Source organism: Nannobrachium achirus, assembly GCF_963921795.1.
Source record: "Nannobrachium achirus genome assembly, chromosome: 8".
Classification (NCBI taxonomy): Eukaryota; Metazoa; Chordata; class Actinopteri; order Myctophiformes; family Myctophidae; genus Nannobrachium; species Nannobrachium achirus.
Genome location: NC_137817.1, coordinates 32,691,665 through 32,711,727, shown reverse-complemented (window position 1 = coordinate 32,711,727; position 20,063 = coordinate 32,691,665). Strand labels below are relative to the sequence as shown.

Sequence of the window (20,063 nt, the reverse complement as noted above, 5' to 3'; positions counted from 1 at the left end):
AATAGGGCAAAAATGTGTTTTTCCAAAATCTTCCTGATCCATGTTGATGACATGAGTGTAGACATGCTGTGTAGTGATTTTCGTGATTTTAGGGCAAAATCTGTAGGAGCAGTGTCCAAAAATGTGTTTTTAAAAATCGGCCTGAAGGTGGCGCTATATGGGACAGATTCATGGTGATGGGATGAGTGTAGACATACTGTGTAGCGATTTGCGTGATTTTAGGGCAAAAACTGTAGGAGCAGTGTCCAAAAATGTGTTTTAAAAATCGGCCTCATGGTGGCGCTAGAAGAGGGCCATGTGAGAAATGAGGGGTGGGGTGTCCGCGTTGCCTTGGCGGACGAATAGGTACCGGCCCCGGCTCTCCCGGACCCTCCTAGCCCGAGTTACGGCATTTTATGTGAGCTGCAGTGGAGGGGGTCCTCCACTGGGGGCGCCACCACTTTTGCATCCGTTCTGGAGCACCAGGAGTCGGTGGTCCCCGGGAATTCCCCGTGAGCAGCCCCGTTGGGGTGGTCATTTGGTAATTTTGGCACATTTGGTCATTTTTTACATCTGGGGGTCCCCCAGGGACCTGGGAGTCCCTGGAGCTCTGGGTTGCGGAGATATGCGCAGGGCAATAGTGTGACGTGTGAGGTGTGACAGACAGACAGACAGACGGACAGACAGACAGACAGACAGACAGACAGACAGACAGACAGACAGACAGACAGACAGACAGACAGACAGACAGACAGTTTGTGCAGGTTTTGATAGTAAGTGCGACATACGGTCGCAATAACTCTATGACATGTACTCATTCGACCGGATCAGCAACGTGCAAAGGGAAGTGACGTAGTCCAAGTCTGTTTCCGTCGAAAGAACAAGAACATTCCAGAGCAGTTTATCGTGCCTTCATAAAACTGAGGGAGGAGGAGCCAAAGCCTCAGTATTATCTTTGCGGAGCCAGCTAGTTGTCAAACACAAGAAGCGTCCCGCGGTTATCCGCAGATTTGACAGACGCTTTTAACCAGAAGACTTCCTCCTCAACGACCACTCGTCTATAAGGTAAGATGCTTGTTTTGCGTTATCTTTTCTCCGAGAACAATATAAAGGAAATTTGCCAAACATGATGTAAACTGCTGGTCGGCGGGCTTCAACTGCTAACTCCACTACAAAATACATTTTCTGCGGTTTGAGTTCATCCTTGTGTGAACTATCTGACAGTTCATTACATTACTCTAGTAGACTACAACGTTTATCCTGTTTTAGTAATGAAGCGCCTAATGCAAACAGTGTGATAAATGTGCCTATATAAATTATACGTTTGAACTTAGGCCAGCTGGGTAGACTTTTGTATTAGGTTTTTCATTTTAAATGTTAAACGTAAATGTATAAATGTTTAACTCTCTTCGATGACGCGCTGAGCAGTGAGCAGAATGTTCCAGAATTTTCTCAACCAAACCAAATAAGGACTTCCTCATCCGTAGCTCAGTCAGATTATCGTCATTAGCCGTTGTTAGCCTGGCTCTGATGATCAGGCTACTGCTATGTGCTATGTAGCTTTGCATGCCAATAATTCATTGATATAACAGCTTATAAATTCATTGTAACCAGCTTTAGAATGAAAATACAATGTCTTAATGTTCCACTGTAGAATCCTTGTGGATTGAGTTGAGTAGCCTATCTGCCTATGTGGTTGTGGTTCAACTTCGACTGTGGTTGCCTTTGTCACGTAGGCCTACTGCTGTAACATGAAACTGTTGTACTGTTGTAGTAACACTAAACCGCTGTTGCCATAATAATGAGACAGATGTCAAGCTTGACAGAATAAAGAGGGTGGAAAAAGGTGCACATTTGACCATGTTTTAACCATTTATTTATTTGAGTCCCTCAAACGAATTATTGAATCGCATCTCTTCGAGAGAATTTCTAGTCTATATTAAAGGGGAACTAGGCAAGTCTGTGTGTGTATACAAACACATTCCCTCCCCTCTGTGACGGGCATATAACAGGTAGTTGGTTTTCATTGATATGAGAGATCACTAACAAGCACTTGACACTTTTATGGCCCAATCAATTACCTCAGTGCACGCGCAGTGTTCTACCCCTTTGAAGTTCAAAAGGAACAATTGAGTGCTCTGGCCAGCTCCCCCTGACAGAAACGTCCCTCCAAGGGATGAATGTCAACATAAATGGTGGAATAGAAGCAAAATACAGTGAAGGGGATGTGTCCTTCTGCAAGGAAACACCCCAGCACAATAATATAGTGACTGATACAGGGAAAGGACTGCTAAAAATGTATATACATGTATATTACATTTAAAAACAGTCTTAAAGTTACCTAGTTTCCCTTAAAAAGTTAAATACCATTAATTTGTATAATTTAATTTTGTTAAATGGACACAACTTGTCAATCCTAAAAAATACTTTTTCTCCAACACTATAGGAACCATGTCAAAGGGACCAGCAGTTGGCATTGACCTGGGCACCACCTACTCCTGTGTAGGGGTGTTTCAGCATGGCAAGGTAGAGATCATTGCCAATGACCAGGGCAACAGGACCACACCCAGCTATGTTGCATTCACGGACACAGAGAGGCTGATTGGGGATGCAGCCAAAAATCAAGTGGCCATGAACCCCACCAATACAGTATTTGGTAAGATTTTATTCAGTTTGTGAAGTATTGACGTTAATCACTGCTTAATTTTTTTATTTTATTTTTTCAACTCATTTACTTTCTACTTTCCTCTCAGATGCAAAACGTCTAATTGGACGGCGGTTTGACGACAGTGTTGTCCAGTCAGACATGAAACACTGGCCATTCCAGGTCATCGACGATGCCACACGTCCCAAAGTCCAAGTGGAGTTCAAGGGTGAGACCAAGGCCTTCTACCCAGAGGAGATCTCTTCCATGGTGCTGGTCAAAATGAAGGAGATCGCTGAAGCGTACCTTGGCAAGGTAATTAAATAAAGATATATGCACAAAACTACTGTAATACTGTAGGGGTGAAACAATGGAATGATTAACAGGAAATGTATCAAAATACAATTGTATTCATTAACTAATCATGTTTAAAAGCAAACATCCTAATATGTGCTATTTACCACCCGTATAAACTTGTATTTTTGCCTACATTGAGATCTAAACAAACCCCTGCATAATCAGCTGACATGTTATGGTTCAAACTGGGTAAATAATAGCTAAACGCGACTTAATATAATTATGTAGCAAACTACCATTGGTCAGATTCAACATTTATTTGATATTTCCGTTCCTCCACAGACCGTGAACAACGCTGTGGTAACAGTGCCTGCCTACTTCAACGACTCTCAGCGTCAGGCTACTAAAGATGCAGGGACCATTTCTGGACTCAATGTCCTCCGCATCATCAACGAGCCAACAGCGGCCGCCATTGCTTATGGCCTGGACAAAAAGGTTCAGTACCAATATGTTGCAAAATCTGTCATGATGCATGTGCTTTTTGTAGTAGCCTGTTCAAGACCCATCAAACTGTCCAAGTTTTTATTCACTTTAAGGTTAATACATTTCCACTTTGTATGATTTTAAATGTTTCCCTTGCAGGTGGGAGTTGAAAGAAATGTTCTTATCTTTGACCTCGGTGGCGGCACATTCGATGTCTCCATCCTGACCATTGAGGATGGAATCTTTGAGGTCAAGTCCACAGCAGGGGACACACACTTGGGAGGAGAAGACTTTGACAACCGCATGGTTAATCACTTCATCGCAGAGTTCAAGCGCAAATACAAGAAAGACATCAGCGACAACAAGAGGGCTGTTCGTCGTCTGCGAACGGCCTGTGAGAGGGCCAAGCGTACCTTGTCCTCCAGCACACAGGCTAGTATCGAGATCGACTCTCTGTATGAGGGCGTGGACTTCTACACCTCAATCACCAGGGCCCGTTTTGAGGAGCTTAACGCCGACCTGTTCCGTGGCACCCTGGACCCTGTGGAGAAGTCCCTCCGTGATGCAAAGATGGACAAGGCCCAGATCCATGAGATTGTTCTGGTGGGAGGCTCCACTCGTATCCCCAAGATCCAGAAGCTGCTGCAGGACTTCTTCAATGGAAAGGAGCTTAATAAGAGCATTAATCCTGATGAAGCAGTGGCCTATGGTGCAGGTATGGCTCAGAGTATACCGTTTACCAGCTATTGTATAGTAATCGTACCTGTACAAATAAATAATCTCAAATATTTGTATATAGCTGAGGATTGAAATTGTAAAATGTTTTGCAGCTGTACAGGCTGCCATTTTGTCAGGAGACAAGTCAGAGAATGTGCAGGACCTGCTGCTGCTAGATGTCACCCCTCTGTCCTTGGGAATCGAGACGGCTGGAGGAGTCATGACAGTACTCATCAAGAGGAACACCACCATCCCTACCAAGCAGACTCAGACCTTCACCACCTATTCAGACAACCAGCCGGGTGTGCTCATCCAGGTATTGAATTGAGGTGGTCAAACAGTATATCCTATATTAAAATTACCTAATGGGTGGGCGTGGATCGACATCACAAATGTAACTTCCGATTTGCAAGGCGCACCGTTGTAGCCTTGCTTCAAACTGCACCAAACCAAACCATACACTGTGATGACAGTAGTCACACCAGTGGGCCCCAAATGGCCAGATGTGCACCATGATCCGATCCGCACCAACGGTGGGGAAAAAACACTGTTCAGGGGTCTGGCATGAGAAAGTCACACACCAAATGGCCATAACTTGTTGACCATTGTTCTGAATATTGCAATATTGGAGTAGATTTGAAGGCCACACATCGCCCTGAAAGTTTTGTGCATTGTGTTAGTAAATTGTGATTTAGGTATGGGAATAAACATTAAATGAAAACTTAACATTGGCCCCGACATGCCTAAAACAATTTGATTGTGGATGATGAATTTACAAAGGGTATGCATTGGTTCCTGATTTAACATTTTGTCTTCAGGTATATGAGGGTGAAAGAGCGATGACCAAAGACAACAACCTTTTGGGGAAGTTTGAGCTGATTGGAATCCCCCCAGCCCCACGAGGTGTTCCTCAGATCGAGGTGACTTTTGACATTGACGCCAATGGCATCATGAACGTCTCTGCTGCTGATAAGAGCACTGGCAAGGAGAATAAGATCACTATCACCAACGACAAAGGTAAACCTAAGAGAACTGCAACACTGTGCCATAGGGGTCAGGCAATGAATTCTACCTTCCCCTTATCAACATTCTTACAAATACGTTCTTTTGTGTTGCCCCTCTCCAGGTCGCTTATCCAAGGAGGATATTGAGCGCATGGTCCAGGAAGCTGATAAGTACAAGGCTGAGGATGACGTGCAGAGAGAAAAGGTTGCTGCCAAGAATGGCCTAGAGGCGTACGCCTTCAACCTGAAGTCCACTGTGGAGGATGAGAAGTTGCAGGGCAAGATCAGTGATGAGGACAAACAGAAGATCCTGGATAAGTGCTCTGAGGTCATCAGTTGGTTGGATCAGAATCAGGTATGAATTAACTGACTTGGTCACTGACTGGGGTCCCCAGATGTTTAGCTTAATGTAAAAAAAAATGTCTCACTCAACGGTAAACAAACCTACATAAGTGTATACAGGGTATCTGCACATTTATAAAGTGACAATTTAAGGACTTTACAGACCATTTAATACCAAACTGGCCGAACTGTAAAATATGAAGTAAGCAAAAGGCGAACATTGTGAAAATAGCAGATCTACATGCTCACAACGCCTCGCAGTGCGAGGCGTTGTGAGCATGTAGATTTGCTATTTTCACAATATTAGTCACATTAAATGTAATACCTACAATTCCAAGTGCTTGTCAGGGTGGGGGTCCCCAGTTCATGTTTATTTTGGGGGTTACAGCCTTAAAAAGTTTGAGAACCCCTGATCTAGATCATTGGCTAGATTTGATATAATCATCAATTCATAATTTGGCTAATGTCAGTTGTTGTAGGTCATCTGCTAAAAAATTAAGGTTTAAGGTTTAAGGTGTATCCCCTCCCCCCCTGTGCTTAGTCTGCAGAAAAAGATGAGTTTGAGCATCAGCAGAAGGAGCTGGAGAAGGTGTGCAATCCCATCATTACTCAGCTGTACCAGAGTGCTGGTGGTATGCCTGGTGGTATGCCTGGTGGCATGCCTGGTGGAATGCCAGGTGGCTTCCCAGGGGCTGGTGGTGCCCCCGGAGGAGGAGGAGCCTCTGGACCAACCATTGAAGAGGTCGACTAAACTAGAACATTCCCACAGTTGTTTCCATACCCTGTAACTTTTTTTTTCTTCTTTTTTTTCTCAGAAAAGCATTCATTGTACCAAGCAATTACTATTATACAGTCAGGGACGCAAAAAAATGGATATGCAGGATTTCCATTAATATTGTTTTTGTGGCACTTTGTTTTGTTTGTATCGTATGCTGTTTTATGGACCGTTCTGATCCTGTTATAAGGGGAACAACTTATTTTGCGTTCTATCGATAGGCACTTTTTGTACTTTGTTCGGTTGCACTGTTTTGGTTACCACGGCATGTTTTGCTATCACAAAGAATTTACATTAAAATATATAATTTATAAGATCGAGTTGATATCCTGAAACATCAATGTCATTGTGAAAGTGTGTTTGGCAGGTTAGTGTGAGTTTGATTCATATGTCCGGTAGGCACAGAAAGGGAGATACAAATATTATTAAACACACCAAAATGCTGCATTCACAAATTAAGTGATCTCCAGAGTTATCATTTTGAATGTCCTCTCCGAGGTTTGAAATCATTGTGACAGCACACATACCTGAGAAGAATGTTAGCACCATCTACTCATTACTCAACCCATTCTACAAGATAAGATTTGACCGTTTCCATAGTTCACTTAGGTAGAGCTCACAGGACATGAAGAAGATACCTGATTAATAATAACTAGTGGATATTGGGATATTTTCCAGCTGTACTATCATTAATCAATTAAGCAGTTGATGGAGAATTAGAATGTGAGATGTCAAAACAATTGAACTTACTGTCTATAACAGGTATTGTAGCATTTGTGGAAATATTGGGCCTTAAATATACATTTTATATATATATATATATATATATATATATGGCCCCTAGTCTCTTAATATAAATAATATTTTTAACGTTGCATAATGTACTCGGGTCCAATGCTCTGGCGTGCTGTCGAGTGCCAATCAGAGGCAAAAAATGTTTATAGTCTGGTAAGTTTGGTATGACTGACAGGACTGAAACCTGACTATAACCACAAAGCCACTAAGGTGGTTTACAGGAAAACACAATGTTCAAGGTGAAATAAATAAAATAATGAATTATCATTTTGGTGTTTTTAAAAACAAACAATATGATTAATATTTATGTGATATTAATAAGGCGTTTGGTTTCTCAAAGTGATGATCTAAATATGACTACAAATCATCACAATGGACAGAAGACATGTCCCCTTCTACATTATACCAGAAGATGGAGCCATTTAGCTATTAATCCCATTGCAAAATGAGTAACCAGTGTAGCATAATATTCATTGCCCAATGCCCACTAGTTGAAAAAAGGTTGTGTAAACCAATAGAACCTTTACCATTACATTTCTCTCAAAGTAATGACTTAAAACTAATGAACAATTATATTACAGTAAATATGATGAGAATGTTACTTTATGATTTGGGACTTTTTATTTGCATAAATGAGTTCTTTTGAGAAATTATTAATTTTGAACCGGAAAAACTGCTTTTTAACAGAATAACCCCTTAAAACTGAGTGTACCTTTCTCCAACATGTGATAAAGTAGCTCCAGATAATACATAAAAAGTAGTTTAACAACAAAAAGACATAATGAGTGCCTCAGATCTGTCTCCATTGATATAGACCTATTATTTGGCGATAGGTGTACCATATATTCACTGTTAATACACACTATAGTAAGACACCCCAGGGCGACCATCTGGCCAGTGATATATACAGGTATATCGGACCAGTTACCTATTTATGGAGACCCCTGCATGCTAGTCAACAATGTGATGTGGGGGGGGGGGGGTGTGTGTGCACTGTGCACATGGGGCATGGGGTGATCACTGCCTGCCTCCTGTGAATTGTTTTATTTATTTGTTTATTTTCTTTTTATTTCGTTCATATTATTTTTAGGGTTAGGGTAGAAATCTCCATATATGGGCATAAAACGGACAAGGACGTAATTAATTTGCAAGTGTGACTCGTGTGACAAGTGTGACATCAGCGTTCTCCATATATGAGCATTAAAGGGACATCAAGCCAGAGCGTGATGTCAGAGCGGCAAACGCAAACCCATTCTGTTAAGAGTGGTTCCCCTGGCATCACAGTGAGATCAGAGCATGATGTCAGAGCGACAAACTCATAGAACCACAGACAAACCCATAGAAGCACAGTGTACATACACGGACACGGACAAGCTGTGACATTTCTCATGGTAAACTGCGACCTTCGGTCACAATCTTAGTAAAATTCATAATAGTGCATTTATACTTATATTTATTGATAGACTACATATGTTATCAATTCATCCTTCATTCAGAGATCCAGTGCAGAGGCCATCAGCTAGGTGAAGCTGTAAAAGCAAAATAGATACTCCCTTCCTTTTCTTGTACCTCGCCTGTACACCCCCCCCCCCCCCCCAGGGATCCATAAAGTAAATCTATCTTATCTAAGATAAGATATATACATATCTATCTTATCTTATCTTTCTGGTCCTTAACCACTTCAGAGATTCATTCTCTGACTGTGAGCTGAACAGGTGAAAGGTTTCATGCTGACAGAAAATTGTCCTAGAACATAAAACCAAAACAGGTGAATCTATCAGAATTTGTAATATTATGCACATATTTATAGATATAGCTATATTGCAAGTTGAAAGCGAATAGAAGAGTTTTTATGACTTCTCAAGCCAACAAGGAATTCTTTGGCATGCCAATTCTCAGTAGTACAACTGTCATTGGTCTAAAGAGAGACAAAGAAAGGCTGTATTCTGTGTCTTTTAGCATTGGTTAAAGACAGGCAAATATAAGAAAGCCTACTAGTATACCTAATTGTAGACTCAAATTGCTGCTGAACCCCATTTTACACACAATCTTTTGAGTGCGGGGAAGAGGTAATTTTATCAGACAGGCTATATATTGTCCTCATCCGTAACTGATACAGAAAAGTGAATAGCCATTGGGCAGCTTGAACATTCTCATCCACGAAACTTCACTGCTGAATCAGCATGACTCTGTAGATGCAACCGGTGGAGTGGCCACAAAACATGCTTTTCATTCCAATTCCAATGTAGTCTGGAGGTCATGTACTTTCTTGCCAACTGCTGCTCACTCTGCAAAAAAGGCCTTGTTGCTTCTGAGTTCATCAAAGGTCTGGTCTGAGGAGTCTGTCTCATGCAATCATTGGTAAGAAGAGAATAGCTTACAGGTTCCATTTCTCACCACATACACGCACACGTGTGTGTGTGTGTGTGTGTGTGTGTGAGTGAGTGTGCATGTGTGTGTGCGTGCGACACACACACACACACACACACACACACACACACACACACACACACACACACACACACACACACACACAGTAGTAAATAATGGAGGCTGCAATACACAAGGTTTTAATTGGATAATGATTGGGTGGCTGAGAGGCACTAAAGTGGGAGAGAAAGGCACTGTAATTACATAAACCTTTATGAAGCTAAGATCATAGTGATCTGTACTGTATTATACACCCAGCTACTTGTTGCGTACTCTTTAAGCGTATAACATTTTAATTGTCCCATGTAACTCTAAGGACAAGGTCACATCTTTCTCTCTCCTTTTTAAGTTTGTAGCACATTTAGCTTACCTTTTCAACAACATACATATTAACATACTAATACATATTATCTTACAGCTACAGTATATGCATCAAATGTTTTATAGCCCACTATGTCTGAATATTGTCTTGTCTGTGAAATGTTAGTCATCATGGTTCTTGATTATCCAATTCTCCATTGTTAAATTGTTGTGCTATGAAGTCTATAAATGGACAAATGATAAACATCCTCATTGTGTTTGAGCTACAACTGTATTGTTCATGGTGGTGATACATATATTTTGAGTTGATACCGACCCTTGTTCAAAGTAAAGTGACAATCACAAAGCTCTTACTTTACCTAGGTGTGGCTAGTATTCAGTAAAGGATTACACTGGTCTTACATGCTGTGTTTATGGGATTATACCAGATAGACTCAGAGGAAAACAATTGCACTTTCAAAATGCAGCTGGCAGTCAACAATCAAGTTGAGACATGATATGATTGACAAGCGATCAAAGTTTGGTCTCTTGGTTTGACTCTTTGAATAGATAATACACAAGACACCATGATACACTTACCACTATTGTGTTTTTAATCTGCCTTTATCGACTCATCATGTACTGGACCACAAATGATTTGAGATCTCTTATAGTGTATGAAAAGTTGACTTGAAGTGAAAAGAATAATTTAAATGGACATTATGAGTTTTGAGAAATACCTACATGGTTGAACCAAGTTTTTGTCTCTTGGTTTTGGACTCTTTTAACTGATACTTGAGACACTGACAATATAGTTATTTACTGGACAGAATGGGGTTTGAGGAAATAATGTGCATGGCTTGAACCAATAACACATTTTAAAAGGGATGACTCTGGCATCATACTCAGCATAGTGACTTTAAGTTACGCAGGATAGGGCATGCGTTAGTTGCTCTTTCTTTTAGAATGATCCAGTGCTAACCATAAATGAACAGTTTTTCTTCTCCTTGCATATAATAGTCAGTTACAGTGGGTGTGTTGTATATTCACCATGTTCTCAAAAAGCGCTTGATGTGGGACTCTTTTAGAGCTTGGAAATATCCTTAGTCATTCCTTACCAAGTAAATGGTAAATGGTGCATTTATATAGCGCTTTTATCCATGGCGCTTTACATAGATTGTGCATTACATTCACCCATTCACACACACATTCATACACCGGTGGCGGAGGAAACCATGGCACCAACCTACTCACCGGGAGCAATTAGGGGTTCAGAGTCTTGCTCAAGGACCCTTCGACATTAACTCAGGGGGAGCCCTGATTCCAACTGGGAACCCTTCGGGAACCCTTTGTGCTCTAATAACGTTTCTCTACCCCTGAGCTATGACGCCCCAAGTACAAATTTGACATTGCATCTTAATTTGCTTAAAAGGATTAGTTCATCACAGTTTATTAAACCAGAGAATTCATATTACAATGAGAACATATTATCTCTGATCATACCACATGAAGCAGCCAGAAGATACTTTCTTCCATTTCCGTTCACATGTGCATTGATGATGCAACTGAAAATATACTACTGTATTCTAACTATACACTCTTAAATACATCCTTTTTTTTTCAACTAAATTATATTACAGTTAAGTTAGACAATTCAAAAATATCTGCACATGCTGACTTAAATCTAGAATGTGTCCAGTAATTCAATGTACTACCATTTTCACAAGGGTGCTTCTGTAGCGAAGCATGATGCCACCAAGTGATGTTGGACTTGACAAAGAATATTGTATTCTAGTGTAAGGCCACATACGTCAAGATTACCGGTATGTGAAAGAGCAAAACTGTTTTGCCATTCACATCCTTATAATCTTGACCTATGTTAACTTACATTAGAAACAACACTTTGACATGTATTTTTAAACTACATTTAGCTTTTATGCCTATAATATTCTCATATGATTTGACCTGACCAAAATACTTTGTGGCGTAATATTGAATCTTAGTTTAACCACTTGAACCCTATTGTACCAATTCTGGGCATGAATAGGAAAAATAGACTCACATTTGATGAAAATAGGAGAACATTCAGAAAATCTAAAATAGCAGTAAGCTATTTTCTTCTTAAGGCAACATAATGGGGATACTGGCATACAGATATACTGTAAGTAAGGGGAAGTAAGACAATCTGCACATTTCATTTGAATGTCAAATCTGACTTATAAAATAATAATAAGTTAATGTAACTCTGAGAAGATGCTTGACATTAATATTTTAAGTTTGTTGTTGTTTTTACTTTGGCAACCCAAATTTCCCTTGAGATAAAATAATGCTTTAAATTGGCCAGATCTCAGGAGCATTGCAAAAAATAATAATAATAATACAAAAATAATCTTTGGGCCACTATCATCACAAGGTGATGATAGTTTAAAAATGTAAGAGGGTGTTTAAGACAGTTTATCTTTTAAAGTGTAACTCCATTATGGTGCAGTGTAAATTCAACACAACTTAAGTTCCAGTAGTCATGTATTCAAGTCATGTCTCCCAGTCCCTCTCACATTCACCACCACTTTTTCTCACAAGCAAGACTCAAGTATCAATTAAATAAAACCTAGACTATGCTAGCCTAGGCTTTTATCCCCAAAACATCCAAACACAGCCAAGTTATTCTGTGCTGTCTGGCTGGCCAGATCAGAGGTCTTTGTCTGGAGGCTGTGGATGAGGACGACTTGTGTGCTTGGAACATCTCCAATGGCCAAGTCTCACCTCGGCTCACACCCCAGTGACATTGGCCCAGGTGGGGAAGGTGTCAAGGTGAAACATGGCTTTTCCCCAGCTGTTGATGGCCAGTGTGATGCAAAGGATGCCGATGATGTTCATGACTATTCCTGCCTTGGCCTGAGTGATAGGGACGATGTGCAATGACATAATCAGTTTCACAACATCATAGCAAAGCTATACGATCATCTCTTGCCTGTATTATCACATTCTGATGACAACTACAAAACAGAAAACAGATCGTACTAAAATGTTCTGAAGATACACAGCAAACTCACCATATCAGCAACCTTGAGGTATCCATAGGAGAAGACAATGGCATTTGGGGGTGTGGCAACAGGCAACATGAAGGCAAATGAAGCACTCAGTGTACAAGGCACCATGATATACAGAGGATTGATTCCAATGGACTGGGACTGAAATAAACACAGAATGGTCTTAGACTGGTGTGAGAGAACATTTGATGACAATATTCTTCAATCTCCACTCCTCCAGCTGGTTACTTTTTCTGCACTGTAATCACTGACTCATAACTCACACTGGAATTTGCCGTCTCTGCCGAGAGAAAACCTTCATTAGGTGGGTGTAATTAAGATGCAATTCCTGTTTGTTTGGGTGCTGACTCATGACTACCAAAATGGGAAAACGAGCAGCGATAATGGCATACTAGACCAGATGCATTACACTGTGGAACATTACATATTCCACAGTGCAGCAGATCACAGCGGAACAGTCATTTAGGTCAACAAAGCCTGAACTCAAAATACTTCAGCCTTCAAAACGAGTCTTATTTAGCCAGTACTGCTGTCTATCACTTTACCATGGCAGCACCCTGGGTTGTCTAGTCGTTAAACATTTGAATGATGAAGGCTCAATTTGCAGCAATGTCAGCAATGCCACATAAAAGCCAATCCTGCTGTAAATTGCTTCCTTGCAATTGTCAACTATATGTCATTCCACTCCTTTCATTCCCTTTTTTACTGACATCCTTTTGTACCCCTTGGCTTTGGCTGTACCTAGAATAACTATTTCTCGGAATACCCCTGTTGCCACATTCTGACTCAGTCCAGCTCTGGTGTTCTCCAAAGTGCTTGACTACTGAGCACAGTAATACCATTCTTCAGTAGCTATGGGCACCAGGACAAGAAACTAGACTGATGTGTGTGGCAAAGGGCTAATGGGAGGAGGGGCCCATTGAAGGGGAACCAATCTTATTCAGTCAAAATTGCTAACTAGAGGGGCAACCAAACAAGGGAATGTAGGCAGGCTTCTGCTGGGAGTAGTTTCAATGCTGGACTCCAATTGGGGAATTTAATTCAAAAGGACATCAGGGAGTACTTGTGCCAGAAAGCAAATGTGTGTCTCCTGGGCTGTAAGAGCCCGTTTCTATAGCTGTACGATGGCATGGGATTATCTTTTTAAATGTTAGATTACTCTGTCAAAATCCTTACCATGGAGGCCAGGACAGGCAGGAAGAGAGTGGCAGTGGCCACGTTACTGGTGCATTCAGTGAAGGTAGCAATCAGCAGGCAGAGAATGATAGCAATTGCCCATGGAGGGATGGTTTGAAGCGGAGTCATTTGATCTCCCAACCACTTTGACAGCCCTGATTCCTACAGAGACATATATATATAAACATAAACAGCATGCTCTTAAGGTCACTTTGTACAGTCTATATTCATAAAGCTATAATCAACCTATAGAACGTATAAAGTTGGCAGCCACTGGTGAACATATTCTTATTATTGTACCGTACCTCACTGCCTTTCGCCAGGGCGAAGCCTCCTCCAAGAAGGAGTACTATGTTCCATGGTAACTTCTTTTGAGCCACTTTCCAGGTGAGCAGAGATGGATTGGGGCCATTGTTTTGCTGGGGGTCTGAAGTTACAAAAATATTCCATGATGTGATACTATCATCAGGACTGTATAGCTGCATAATACTATATTGTTGTCTGTGTTCCAGAAAGATGGCTCACCCGTGTCAAAGCCTCGAGTTCTCCAAGTACAGAAACGAGGAGCTTTAGAAGGCAAAACAAATAGAAGGACAGCAATGAATACTGCCACTGTAGCATCGGTTACATATCTGTGAACAAGAAAATAAAATATACATTTATAAAAGCGAATCTGTCATACTATTTGATTAGCTGTCTATTGTTGCATTGCGCTACAGTATGCTGAGGGTGAAGTGTATATCAGTACACATGAGTGACCATGAGGAAAAAATAAGTTATGTGTACAAACTCTGCTTTGGAGTTGAAGATGTCTGTTGCCCAGCCAGCAACAAAGCCAGGGTCTCTGGTGAACCAGAGCACCACCAGCATTACGAAGAGACTGAGGACACTCAGCTCCCCAAAGGACATTGGCCCTAGCTGACGGTGCTGCTCGCGGATCACATTATAGGCAGCAATCTCCTTCTCCGTCTTTATTGCGCCACATCCCCATGTCTTTTTAAAGCTGAAGTGGAGGGCAAGAGAGATCAGGAAAAAAGGATCCTGGGGTTGAAGGTGAATTTGAACTTGAAATTTAAGTTAATGCATCTCTCAGTGTACAGTAAATACATTTTCATCTTCGTCAAACTCACTTGAATCCCATGAAGGCAAACTGCAGCCAGAGCCAAGCCATTGTAAGCATGATCATCATGTTTGGGAAAGCAAAGCCAAACCAGGAGGCAAAATTAATGACATCTCCATTTTGAGGGAAGAGTCTAAGGCAAAAATAAAGAAATAATCAAATTAAACATATCAAATATGTAATCCATGTGTATGAATACAAAAAAACAAAAAAAAGATATATATATGTATATTTACTCATTCATCTGGCCCTTGAGCACCAGATTAGGGCCTGTTCCTGTAAGGGTGGCAGTGCCTCCGATGCTGGCAGCGTAACAAACACACAGAGTCATGCCTTTGCACATTCTTCTTCTCTCTTTTGCCTCCTGACGCTTGGCAGCTTCCACAGCAGTGTCTAAGAATGTCACCACCACTGGAAAGGCAAGTAGAGAGATGTTAAAAAGTATTGAACTCGAAATCAGAAGTACCGGTATATCATACTCATGAGAATATCATATACTGTACAATGTTAGAAAGAATCCTGGCAACATATGACATAATGTGTGGCTCTTCATGGACTGTCCATTCACTAAATCCTGAAATAACTGAACCTGACGAGGAGGGCTAGACTACAGATTTTTATCTCTGACCATTGTGAAGTGTTTCCATATTTTTGCATTTGATGTTGCCACTGTTTAAATTACATTGTTTGTCCATTGTTTTGTATGGTGATTGATCTTTGTACCATTCCTGTGTTGTGGTTAGAGGACGGGGCATTGTTTGTGTTTATTTATTTGTTTGTTTCTTGTCTTGAACAAGGCACATTTTCTGTATAAAAATCTAATAAAATGTTGTTTCTTAATCAACCAAACCATTAACTGCTTACCTTGTCCCTCACTTTGTTTCCCTGTCTGTCCAGGCTGTTTGCTTTCAGTCTCTGATGGCTGGGCCAGTTCCTCTGAACTGAGGATTTGAGGCATGTCTAACTCATTATTAAGCTGCTCCAAAACAGCCTGGACAATAGGTACCATCATGGCTGTGGTAGCCGTGTTGCTGATCCACATGGACAGGAAAGCTGTGACACCCATGAAACCTAACATCAGACTGAGAGGGAAACATTCGCCTTTAATCAATAAGTTCAGCTAGGGGATCAAAAAGCTGATCGGAAACTATGCAAGGTTTACAAACGTTTATAACCTCTCCTTATCAAGGGTTGTAAACAAAGTTTATGTTGTTTTTGTGATCACAGATAACCCTTTCTTCCCCCTTTAACTCTTATCTTAAATTTCATTACTGATTATAATAATAATAAACTTTATTCATGAAGCACTTTTCAAAAATAGTCTTACGAAGTGCTTTACAGTGCCATGATAAAAACACCCATAGGGATAAACAACAACAGTCAATTAAAATTCATAGATAAAATAAAACCACAATAAAACCAAAGCATATACAGTACATAAACATAAATGTACATATACTGAAAGTATATGTACAATTGAGACAACTAAATGTGCAAGGTATGGGTACTAACATCTAAGGAAAGACCTTGGTATACTGTACAAATAGGTTTTCAGGAGTGATTTAAAAGATGACACTGACTTAGCTAGCCTTAAATCCACAGACAGGGCATTCCAGAGCCTGGGTGCCCGGGGCTGCAAAAGCCATCGCCCATGGTGACAGAGGGAGTCTTGGGAACTTCCAAGAGAGCCTTACCTGCAGCATCTAAGGCTGCGTACCGGCTTGTGCAGTTCCAGCATATCCGAGATATATAGCTGGTAGCCAGGCCTTGAGGGCTTTAAAAGTCATCAGTAAAATCTTAAAATCAACTCTGAAACTGACCACAGCCAGTAAAGGGCAGCTAGGATCGGCATAATGTGATAATATCTCCTAGACTTTTGGGTTTGGATTGGGTGCCACTCAACAAATATGATGAACATGACTTTTGTGTTTGCAGCAGTGTGTTTCTGGTAAGCGACTCACAGTGCTGGCCGGACGCCAACACAGAGAAGCACCCTCAAGGCGATACGCTTATGCAGATTCCAGTGTTCCACGGCTACTGCCACCATCAGCCCACCCACAAACAACATATTTGTGTCCTTCAGGTACTGCATACACACCTGAAACCGCAATACCATCCGAATTAAGATATGCACATGCATCGATGACAGAAATACCCCTTTACAGGGATCAATATCCTTTGTTGCCCGAGGTGTCTTACATCGAAACTTAGCTGATCTACAAGCTCACAATGTAAAAGTGGCACACAACAAAATCACCCTTAAAATGAACACAAGACTGAAGATTGTGTGATAACATAATGACTTTGCTTACATCTTTGGACTTCATGATGCCAAATAGGGGGAAAAGGACAGCTGGGAGGAGGGCAGTCACAGCCAGTGGCAAGGCCTCTGTGCACCAGTACACTGCCATCAGGATTATCACATAGGCACATCCTGCCTCCTACTTGTGCATACACACACACACACACACACACACACACACACACACACACACACACACACACACACACACACACACACACACACACACACACACACACACACACACACACACACACGAAGAAGTTATAACTTTTGTGTAATAAGACAAGTATGTGACTTCTTGTGGATATAGGTGCTGTGCAGGCTTGGAATTTCGTCATTTTAGGGGCAAGGCCACTTGGCTTTTGGTGTTGTCCATTTTTTTTCCACTGTTTAATTTAAGGGTTGGGGATGATAACCTAATCTGCAGTGAAAGATAAATGATGGTATTTGCAATCTGATATGCTCAGCCCAGCACCAATCAAAGTCACTGAATTGGTTTAAAGATGGGGACTCGGGGGAGTTAAGATTTCAGAATCTCAACAAAAGACACTGTCTATATGACAAGAAAGAGACACCTTTGTCTACTGTCTACATATTGACAAGAAAGTGGTACAGTCAGCTGGCACAAGGCCAAACTGAGGGGCAAAGGCAATGGCCTTCATGGCCTCCATGAAATTCCTGCCCTGGCGCCGTGCCATAAAAAGTGTGAAATATGGCAAAAACACAGAGCAGCATCTCCCAACTTGTTATTGTTACATCGTTTTTAATGATCTGTGATAACAGGTTGGACTGAGATAAGGATCAGGGTTAAAGATCGGTGTACCTATGTTTTAGTCACCTGTTCGTACACCTGCCAGACCCATGCAGGCAGACCCTACAATTTCACACTAACGGGTCATTTCCCTGTGAGTGAAGGTGCAGTAATCCTTTCATGGTAGGTTTTGCTGTGCATGAGAGAGCTGCAATGACGTGAGATGCATGGATATGCCTATCATAACATGCTTACAGCCACTGATCGTGTCAAGCTACTTCACATGTAACAGCTAGTGGACACACATGTGCAGACTGCTCTGAGTTCCCACGCTGGACATGAACCTCCATGCATTGCTAACAACAATGAGTTAACAAACATAACATTAAAATCACACTAGGTTGTGATTGTGAAAGCCACGGCCATACTGGTCAGTTCACAAGCATTTTGCAATGATTGCAGTCAGAGCAGAATAGATGCTATGGTCGCAGGCGCAGCATCAACAGGTGCAATGGACCGCTAAACAGTGCAACACACTTAGAGTTGCGCCAAAGATATTCTTCTTAATAAAAGGCTATTATTGGAAGTAGGCTACAAAGAAAAGTCAGTGAGCCTAAAGTAAAAAGAAAAAAAGAAAAAATAATGTGTGTGTTTAGGCTAATAAAAAGAAAAGCACAATGCAAAGTTATCTTGGACAATCAGCACATTAATTTACATACCGTGGTCCCGATCACCAAAGGTAATGGAAGAAGAAGAAATGGAGTAGAGAATAAGATTATTTCATTCTTAACATATCGAATACTTTTTAAAAATGCCATCTTCAACAGACAGCGGGGGAACAGAAACGCCGGGGAAAAGAAAGTGTGTGTGCCATGGATCGGCTTTTTAAATCGAGTAAGGCGGGGAAGGGGGAGTCTCAAAAGAGAGGAGAGAAAAGCGAACTCACGAATCACAATGAAGAGAGACAAATGGGGGGAGAGAGAGAGAGAGAGAGAGAGAGAGAGAGAGAGAGAGAGAGAGAGAGAGAGGGGGGGGGGGGGGGGGGGGGGGGGGGGGGGGCAGATAGAGGGAGAGACAGAGAGTTAGAGTTCCTATTTCCTAAATTCCTATATTCAATTGCCCAGTCATGTATCCATTGTTTTGTTTTGATTGTCCTGACTTGTTCCACTTTTGCTTCAATGCCAATTGCCAATAAAGCTCCATCCATTGAATTGAATTGCAGAGAGTGAGTTTATATATAAAACATATATTTATAGACACTTTTAAAGTCTCATTATATTTTACATTTTTAAATAAATAGTTTCAGATATTGGCTGTTCAAATGTTATAAATTGATGGTCTTACTGCCAGACTTCTGGGGTTGCAAAGACAATCGTTTTGTTTTATAGTTAGCTAGTGATCAACTCAATCGCATGTAATCATAATTTGGACCAAATTATGAATGAATATGTCAAGAAAGACATATCAGTCACCTCATAGCCTAGCCTATAGTTCCAGACCCTGAATCGCTAGCCACACCCCTTTAAATTTTGAATAATGAAGTGAAACGAAATGTCAATTCAGGCTGAGCGTCAGGCTACTCATAGCCTATAGTTTTGGGTAACCACAAGATATCCTCCAAATCCCTCATGGGCCTGAGCATGCCAGTTTCATCCCTCAAGGCCAGTCCCATTTAATACCAAACTTAAAAGCAAAGATTTTGTTGGTCTAGTAAAATGTAACCACACTCTATTTGAACATCTGCCACTCTAAAGAGCTTTTATATCACCACCAGTGAATAAAATGCAGATCTGCTACATTGTCAAAGGTTAGGTATGTCATATTATGTTCTATGTGTCCACAGAACATTTTCTCAGGTTGGTGAGCCATGGCAAAGAACAGTCATTGTAGAAGGG

The 20,063-nt window shown here is 41.1% G+C and overlaps 2 protein-coding genes across 2 annotated transcripts; one reads left to right on the top strand and one right to left on the bottom strand.

Annotated features, from left to right (window-relative positions):
* Window positions 1-907: 907 nt before the first annotated feature.
* LOC308290444 (heat shock cognate 70 kDa protein-like) lies at window positions 908-7,184 on the top strand. The gene is made up of 9 exons (XM_080732279.1): window positions 908-1,044; window positions 2,426-2,635; window positions 2,733-2,938; window positions 3,263-3,415; window positions 3,563-4,118; window positions 4,234-4,436; window positions 4,939-5,137; window positions 5,247-5,479; window positions 6,008-7,184. Exons 2-9 carry the CDS (start codon window positions 2,431-2,433, stop codon window positions 6,215-6,217), a joined length of 1,965 nt encoding a protein of 654 aa, XP_080588405.1. The 5' UTR covers window positions 908-1,044; window positions 2,426-2,430; the 3' UTR covers window positions 6,218-7,184.
* A 5,351-nt stretch (window positions 7,185-12,535) lies between these two features.
* Window positions 12,536-18,938, bottom strand: slc13a5b (solute carrier family 13 member 5b; the record flags this gene model as incomplete). The annotated part of the gene is made up of 12 exons (XM_080730936.1): window positions 18,888-18,938; window positions 17,425-17,553; window positions 17,074-17,210; window positions 15,989-16,194; window positions 15,349-15,523; window positions 15,123-15,245; window positions 14,783-14,995; window positions 14,518-14,624; window positions 14,298-14,419; window positions 13,993-14,154; window positions 12,820-12,957; window positions 12,536-12,661 (listed from the first exon to the last, which is right to left on the bottom strand). Exons 2-12 carry the CDS (start codon window positions 17,521-17,523, stop codon window positions 12,536-12,538), a joined length of 1,608 nt encoding a protein of 535 aa, XP_080587062.1. The 5' UTR covers window positions 17,524-17,553; window positions 18,888-18,938.
* Between the last annotated feature and the right edge of the window lie 1,125 nt (window positions 18,939-20,063).